Genomic DNA, 8,964 nt, shown 5'->3' on the forward strand with positions numbered 1-8,964 from the left:
ATACTGATCCACTTACTGGCAGAAAATTTAAAACTAGTTAAATATACGTGTATATCGAATAGGGAATCTCTCTCCAATGATATTGACATATGTAAAAATCAAAACCCTGAGTGACCTCTGTTGCATATTTAAGTTTCATTGATCTCTGTCTCTTCGGTTAATATACTTAGTTACATGTTACTAGATGAGTAGCATCCTTCTATGTTATGTTTTTGTTCGAGCTCTCATGAAAACTCTTGTATGTTATTCGCGCCTTTTTTTTTCGTTTGCTCTCTCTCTCTAACACGCTTCTTAGCCCGGATCCTCATATGGACAACAGCGCTTTGACACCGGACGCTGATTGGTGAAAAACGGGTTATGGGGGTAAATTTTACCCTCGCCACCGATTTTTCACCAATCAGCGTTTGATGTCAAAGCGCTGTTGCCCGTACGAGGATCCGGGCTTAGAGAACGCACACGTTGCAAGTTTCTAATAATAAAACTTCTTGTAATATTAATTAGTGGCTACTAATTGTTTCTCCTTCGCACTATATCCGATCTTGACAGATCGAAGTTTCTATTCACGCATAAAGTAACAACCTCCAACAGATTTTAACCGTCGCTTGTCCTTCGTTAAATAATTATTAAGAAAGTTTGAAAACCATGCTCGAGCGACATTTGGACCGCACACGGGACGGTGAGGACGACAGCGGAAGGCGAAGTTTATTTATCTCCGAACAATACTATTCGAAAATCGGTCGAAAGTTACATCTGCGCGCGGGCGCTGAGGTGAGGGGAATAGCGGAAGACGGAGGTGATTCGAAAATCGGCCGAAAGTTACATACACTTTATGTATGTTCACTTTGTACTGGCATCTTTAATTAAAAATATATCAGTTACTTTTCATGGTAATATATCATTATAAGATAAAAAGGTTTAAATTTTTAAGTATCATTTTTTGAACATGGCTTGAACTTTTCATTTTTATGATATAATTTTTTTCGGATATTATTTACTTTTTAAAGTACAAATATATCACAAATATATAAAAAAGTGATTAAAAAATTTTATATAACGAAAGAGAGTTAAATACGGCGAAAGAGAGGGGTGGTGGTGGGGGGATGAAAAGTGAGAGCGGATGTTAGAAAGTTTTAATACGGCCTTGAATGCGGACAGAGGTGAATAAGAAGAAGAAGAAAACGTTTCTTAATTTTTCATTAAAATCACCACTTTTCGACCGCTTGTAACTCCAGAACGGCTTGACCGATTTTAAATATTTTTGGCTCAAATTATTCGTGACGATGCCGCCTTTCAGAATATATAACGTTCGAATCAAAATTTTTTATATTTTAGTAGTTTTGCACCCCCTAAAAATGGACTTTATTGGTGGTTCGGGATAAGAGACTTGTAGTGTCTTTCAGTTTTTGAACATGGCCGAAGACACTACCGCGTCTACTGATACAATGCTATGTAATTAACTGATTGAATAATAAAACTAGAATAATAAATAAAAGGATGTGCATGAAATCTAAAATGTACTTATATTACTTTACAAAATTGCCATTGTATTCTTTAATATATATCATATGTAAACCTCTATCATATCTTAAAATTGGCGTGTCACGCTTTTTTGAAGCCTCTTTTCGTTGAGGCTGCTGGGATTCTCTGATTTTGATGTGGTTTCGTATTACCTCTATTATATAAATAAAAGAAATAGAGAAAATATAAAAAGGAAAAAGAAAAGAAGATATATTTATCCAGCTGGAAAAATAAAATTTAAAAATACTATACCAATCAATAAAAAGACAACAAGACAAATTATATATACATATATGTATATTTAATTGTTTGCTCATATAACATAAAGCCAGATCATATAAAAATGTATAGTATATATAAAAGACAATATACACATAGCCGTGCCTCTATATAAAATAAATATAACGTGAAAATACATAGAATTGTATATTTTTCTATATTTAGTGTGATAGGAATAAATAATTAAATAAGAATTCTTGCATATAAGAATATTATGCATAACTTTTACAAAATATGTTTGACGTTTGCGCAAAATATATAATAAAAACAATATAAATTTTTTTTATGGTATATATGAATCTCATATGCTAATAAAACATGAATTACTGAGTAAAGTACGAACTAATGAGAAAAGGTTCGTATTCTAAATTTCAACTTTTGTAATGTAACAATAATATTAAAGATATATAGACAGAAATATATAAAATAAACTAATATGAATTGAAGCCTATAACAGTTGAGTTGGATCTTAATTAGTTATATATAATTTCGCGTGAATTTATATATTGATATATAAAATAAATACTACAAATAATATTATAAATACAATTATCTAGTCGTATATATTAATTTTGGATAATGTACAACATAATAAATATATTTTATATTCGTGAACAAATATTTGATTTTACATGAAAGCAATTAAATTTGATTTAATTGTGAAAATGAAATTAAAGTATCTATTCTTCGAACCACAAAAAAGTAGTGTAAAAAAAATTACATCACAATAATTACATCCATCGTCATTTACATATAGCAAATTTTATAAGTCTTACGGTTCGCATCGTAATTTGGTGTACATGAATAAATATTTTCGCGTAAGCGATGTACTAAATATGTATAAATATTTTAATAATGTGTTTCGACATATTTATATATATGTAGTTTTTATTATATATATATATATATATATATATATGTGAATATGCCGGAGTACCTTCCATAAGTTTGATAACATCCTACGTTTTAGAAGCAAATATGACAGCGACCTATACATTTTTTTTTATTTAAATAGATCATAAGACGTCCAAATTACGATGAACATTTTTATTTAAAACACCTGTAAGTTTGTACATGCCGAAAATACGTCGGACAATTATTTCACAGCACTGAAGCGCTCAAGGTTGAATTTTGCGTTCTGATCTATTGTCACTCATTTTGCCACATTCTCGGCCACATCGTGTATTGTAAATACACATCACAGATCGTTTGATTGTAATTTCACGGTTTCTGTTACAGTAGTAAACTGTTTGATATGCAAGTTGATTTCTGATTCTGTAAAAACTGTAAAAATCACAACAGTCACCGAAAATGATCCCGAAGAATTAGATTTCGTATGAATCGCGTGTCAAGATAGAAATAATTGTCCGATATATTTTTGACATGTTCAAGCTTATAGTGTTCTATTAGGGGATTGCATTAAAAGCCGCTGTTTTTTTTGTATTTGAGCATTAATTATTTCAATACGAGTAACAAAATATATGAATACCTCAATCAAAGTATTTTTCCTCGGTAGCTATGACTTTTGCCACTTGTGTAGTAAGATCTATTTAAATCGTATAGATCGTGGTTTGCCTCTAAAATGTAGGGTGTTTCCAAACTTATAAAGGGTACTGTGTGTGTGTGTGTGCGTGTGCGTGCGTGTGTGTGTGTGTGTGTATGTATATATTGTATATAGTAATATACAATAGCTATATATGGATATATATATATATAAATATTAATATGATAAGCGTACTGTATGAGTGAACTTACAAGATACAGGAATATGTGTTGTATGAGAAACGTAAAGACAATTATTGTTCTGTGACAGTCTGTTCCGCAAAGTGCCGTGATTTTTTCACGGTATACTTTCGAGACAACCTTTGATGTGCTGCCAAGCTTGGAGACCCTGTAATAATAAAGAATATTTTCATTAAGAAACATCGAAAAAAAAGAAAACAAATAAATCGGTTATTTCAGAAACCTTTTATATATTTTAATTTATATTTCAATTAAGATATATTAGGGGTTTCAGAATTACAGAAGATATACACACAATTTGCTTCAGAAATTACATTAATCATTTTTTACCTAGGTACCAGTTTTATAAAACTATAGTCATCATTTACATAAAAAACAGAGATTAATGGTGATTTATCTTCTTTATATTGGGTGCCTTCCAACAAGCGACACATATGACACGGTGTGACACAATGTATCAGTATGTCCTTGTTGTTCGCCAATGTTAAACAAGGATGATCACTGTGTCACACCGTGTTGCTTGTTGGAAGGCACACATTATATTCTGAAAACATGAAATACTTATTAATAAATAACTTTAACTTACTGGAGTTCTATGTTACAATATAATATTTATTTCTTTCTTTATGTCTTAATTATATATTATTTTTAAAACTAAAGTTAAACATTTTTTTCAAAAAACAGCATGTTATTTTATAAAATATCCTTAAAAGTATGTCATTACATTTACTGAATTTTCTAACAAAAAATTGTATTTCATATGTATATTAAAACTGCTTCTTGAGAAACAGCATATAATGTTTAAATTTTTTCAGCTTTTTTAAAAATGTATTTTTAAAGGCAGTATGTTCCACTCACTTAATATGTATATGATGAGATAATGAAACGTTATTTATACAAGAATTAATTTTAGTATTACGGTTATCAAAACTAATAAGCTTTTCCGTTCTCAAACAAGTTAAACTTTTTTACTCATAGGATTTTTGAAATGATCGATTCAAATATATATATTATAGAATGTTTGAAATGAAATTAATATATCGACCTTCCTGGCTAACTTAAATTGTAGAATGCAATAAGCTGCCAAAGTCTCTTTTAAATCGACGATCTTTTGATGCTGGAACCTGTCGATGTCCATCATAGCTTTAATAGAGAAAGACCTGTGTAATAATTTGTCAAAATTATTAACCTTTTCTATAACAAATATCAATTAGATAATGTTTCGGCTAAAAACATGGTTTTACTTCAAATCTTCGTCCACTTGCTTCACAGTTTCGTCGTGCTGCGCAATTCGTTGCTCTAGCTGGATGATTTTTAATTCGCGAACTTCCTCGGTGTCTACAGAACCGAATAAGCGTGACATCAAACCAGTCTTTCCTTGAGAACAAAATTTATCATTTCCAAAAATATACGTAGAAATCAAATTCAGACATGATATGTCGAGCTCAGTTATTTTAATATGTAATAAGATTCAATCGCCGAAAATAACAAAATATTTAAAAAACGGCACAGACTTTGTCCTAAATTATCGCTAAATTCCTAAGTTAATTATCTTTATATATAAAATTCTTTTACGATTCTATGCATATATGTACATGAGACTCAGTAGAACGTTTGAAGAATTTCATGAAAATTTATTTAGCTCAACACTTTGGACTAATCTTTGCATGCTTCTTTTTGGATTATCAAAATAATTATGCAGAACGTTTAAACTGGTTGTTAGAATGTCAAAACTTTTTGTAGCATTATTGAGTTTTCTACATATCTATTTTAATTGTTTCAATAAAATTATTTTTAAATCTGTATTTATCTAATCATTTCATCAAAAACGTACTTTCTGTGTATTAAATATCTCATTTTAAGAATTGAAAAGCAAAATTTTCAATATTATTTTAGTAGTATAGGAAAATTTTTTTTTATAAATTGTTCTACAGAATTCATTAAACAAAATGTGATTATATTAAAAAATTAAAATGTATGTGTATGATTGTTTCGATTAGATTTATTACGTTTTTTATATTTTACAAAAATTATGGAATTTGCTACGTACCGTGCATGACTTTGTCTTTCTGTTCGAATGTAGTAGTTAAGGCATCATGCGCTTCATCTTTTGCCAATTGCAGGGCTTCTCTGCGTTTAACCACAGCCTGCAACGCCGATGCACTAAATAGCCACTCCTTCAGCTGATCTGCTATAAGCTCTTCCTCCTCGAGCGTAGTGTCTATTGTAGCCGCTAATGAGTCCAAGTAGTGTCCCGATTTCTAAGAAAATGTTTTGCAAACTTAAATTGCATTTGTTTTCTTTTCGTTTTACGTAGAACGTTATTCTTTCCGTTTTCGATGTGAATAACATTGATGTTTCTTGCTTATTAGCACTATTACAGCGTTACTTTCCATGATGAGGAATACCTGTAGTTCGTCGCCCATTCCTTTCTCTATGGCACTCCATTCGCTGAAAACACGCCCATAATTTACGTGCAACTTATATAGACTGTGTTGTTTTTCCACAAGCCGTGCGCGTACTCGCAGCAGATTACACAAGTTATTCTGTAAAAATAATTATTTGAAGACACATCAACAATACTGACATTATAATTGAATAATGAATTGGTGAAAGTTGTTATTTCCACTTAAAGTTCTTTTTTGCGAGAGTGAAAAAACCTTTTATAATTTTTATCATTTAAACTGTTAATAAGATCTTTTTGTAAAAAATTAAAAAAAATTCTTTGTTTTAATATATACAAAACATGAATGACCTGGCATAAAAAAAATTTTTGTTTATTAAATACATTAGAATGCACTTAACTGGTTTTGAAGTCTGGAAAAAGTATTTTCTCCTGATTTTGGAATAAATAGTCTACCATTTTTATCAAATATGGCTTTATAAATATAATTACATTTATGTAACAATAGAGATTTGGAGATTTAACTTTTTTTACAATTTTTTTTCTACAGCGATAGGAATTTAACTTCTTTTGCAATTAGATCCTTTTTACTTTTGATTTTGTATAGATTTATTTATTTATTATATTATACTATATATGTAGATTTTATACTATAGGTACACACATATATATATATACACATATGTAGATTGATTTTATTTTATATACTTATATATATATATATATATATATATATGTGCCTACAACTATTTTAGTATATTTTTAAACAATATTTAAATACTAAATCTTATAGGACCTTACATATGAGAAACAACCAATGAGCTTGGATCTTTAGGTGCTATTATAATTTCGTGTGAATAAAAGACTATACATACCTAAGACTACATACATAGCACCTAAGATCCAAGCTTGACCGTTAAAGGCAATTTCTCATTGGTTATATATTTAAAATATTCAGTTCAAAAAGTTAATGAATCCAGGAGTAATATTTTATATTTTTAGATGTAACTGTTTTTGCATATAGCTGCACAATTAAAAAGATATTATTAATAAAAGCAAAAAAATAAATTATCAAAGATCGCTACTCGTTAAAAAATTGTGAATTCGTTTATTAAAATAAAATATATATTACAGATATATATTGATTCCTAGCATACCTGCAGTTCAATTCCATAATTTTTTATAGTTTCGAACCGTTTGTCCGGTTTTCTCAGTCGCACCGCTACGCTAAGTGCTTTCAGTTTTGATTCTGCAATCTGCAAATACCCTACGCAACAAATAACAAACACTTATTACAACAAAAAATTATCAAAGATATTCTTTAAATTATTAATTTTTATACATAAACTTTACTTAGTTTTTAATTTTTTTAATTACTATTTTTTTAATTACTATTTTTTTAATTTAATGTGGTAATAATTTTTTCTATTTCTACAGAAATAAAAATTACCTGTTTCTTTAACACTTTCTCTCCAACCATCTGTTTGTTGAAGAAATCCCATAAAATGTTCATCTCGTGAAAGTATAGGATGCGAAGCAACTCTTATAAGAAAATTCTGTATACAGAAACATTTTTATTTATTTTTTCAGTATAACATTTTTATGTACTTATAAATGTAAATTAAAAACGTACCTCGAGTCCAGCTCTTCTGCGATCAACAAAGTCAGGATCAAATGTATCAGTCGTCACTTTTTGCCAAGCGTAGAGAACCTTCTTTTCTGGTAACGGTGGTAAAACAATATATGGATAAGAAATCTCCAGATAAGCACGGAGCAATTCAAACTCGGTATATCGCCGCCATAACGAGCTTATTCTAGTCAGCGCATTTTTGAAATTGGGATCAGTGATTCTGTAAGAAATTGAATGGATACAAATTATGTATAACAAATACCTTGGTAATAGTATTTATTAAATAAGACCGTAAGACTTTAAAATAAATACTCGTATACTTGAAAAATAAAAATTTTTATTTCTTTCAATTAAATCAGTTAATTTTTTGCATGTTATACGATTTGTATTTCTATTTTTTTACTCACTTAGTTTCAATGAGGTATACAGTGTAGAATTCTTTTAAATTAAGTGCTCTATTCGCTCTCTTCTCTGCTTCCACTATTGAGATCTCCATGTGGTCGAGCAGGCAGTCCTGAAATACATTCAATAGTCTCTTTTTTTTGTTTAACATTCGCGCAAGTTTTGAGAGATACTGCTTTTGTATGTTATCCATCTGTTAATTCCTTATCAGCTATGCAGACCGTTATGATTTTTGTGAAGCAAACAGTACGCAACAAACTTATACATTGTACGAAGACATAATATACGAAGGGAAAAGTTGAACACGAGTCACTGATACCAATTGAGAGACGTACGCAGTGTTCTGATGCGATCACTGCGCGACATGCATTCATCTGTTCGCAATTTAAAACTAAATTATTTAATTGGCGTCTCTAAATCTGTCTAATCCAGTGAGCGCTCGATCGGAAGGTTCTTTTCGCCGGAATTTCGTACTTTTCATAGTCACGTAAATCTGTGGCGACGAGCTGAAGCACACGAAGCATCGCGACTCCGAATTACTCCGAAAAGGCGTACCACGATGAGAGAACGACTTATTGATTTGCCATGCACAGACGAAATGCGTGTGAAAAACAAGCCAGCCCTTTACCTCTTTCTGCGTCTCCATGGCGGTCATATTGGCGTTAGCCTCCCTCTGATAATTGCCGTTTTGAAAGACCTCTTCCATGATTTTACGTCTCTTCGCCTTTAACTACCTACGGGCCCAGCCAGCAGGACTCCAATTTAATCTTTTACATTACAATGGGTCGCCTGAATTCGACCTACTACCACCACACTGGTTGTATCGATACTGTCGCGTCGCAGGGCTGTAAGACAACATGCGCACAATCGTGGCAGTCCGACGGGTCCGACCGGAAGGCGAGAACCGGTTCCAGTCGTTCCCAGATACTAATGTTGTAACACAAATTCAGTACCGCAAGAATACGCGCGGTCAAATTTATTATCTATT

General features: G+C 30.9%; 1 protein-coding gene across 1 annotated transcript; it reads right to left on the reverse strand.

The window, feature by feature from the left end:
• Positions 1-3,573: 3,573 nt before the first annotated feature.
• LOC108771801 (sorting nexin-4) lies at positions 3,574-8,791 on the reverse strand. The gene is made up of 10 exons (XM_018537165.1): positions 8,605-8,791; positions 7,982-8,088; positions 7,578-7,794; positions 7,395-7,500; positions 7,102-7,211; positions 5,949-6,086; positions 5,591-5,801; positions 4,785-4,917; positions 4,586-4,700; positions 3,574-3,688 (listed from the first exon to the last, which is right to left on the reverse strand). Exons 1-10 carry the CDS (start codon positions 8,680-8,682, stop codon positions 3,638-3,640), a joined length of 1,266 nt encoding a protein of 421 aa, XP_018392667.1. The 5' UTR covers positions 8,683-8,791; the 3' UTR covers positions 3,574-3,637.
• Between the last annotated feature and the right edge of the window lie 173 nt (positions 8,792-8,964).

This window comes from Cyphomyrmex costatus, unplaced genomic scaffold (genome assembly GCF_001594065.2).
Source record: "Cyphomyrmex costatus isolate MS0001 unplaced genomic scaffold, Ccosl1.0 scaffold1658, whole genome shotgun sequence".
Lineage (NCBI taxonomy): Eukaryota > Metazoa > Arthropoda > Insecta > Hymenoptera > Formicidae > Cyphomyrmex > Cyphomyrmex costatus.

Bases quoted from the DNA above. Each gene is read 5' to 3' on its own strand.
- LOC108771801 (XM_018537165.1), bottom strand. From the start codon at position 8,682: ATGGAAGAGGTCTTTCAAAACGGCAATTATCAGAGGGAGGCTAACGCC. The intron at 8,089-8,604 runs GTAAAGGGCTGG...AATGTATTTCAG, and splicing joins CCATGGAGACGCAGAAAGAG to GACTGCCTGCTCGACCACAT. The intron at 4,701-4,784 runs GTAAAACCATGT...ATTATTACACAG, and splicing joins CAAGTGGACGAAGATTTGAA to GTCTTTCTCTATTAAAGCTA.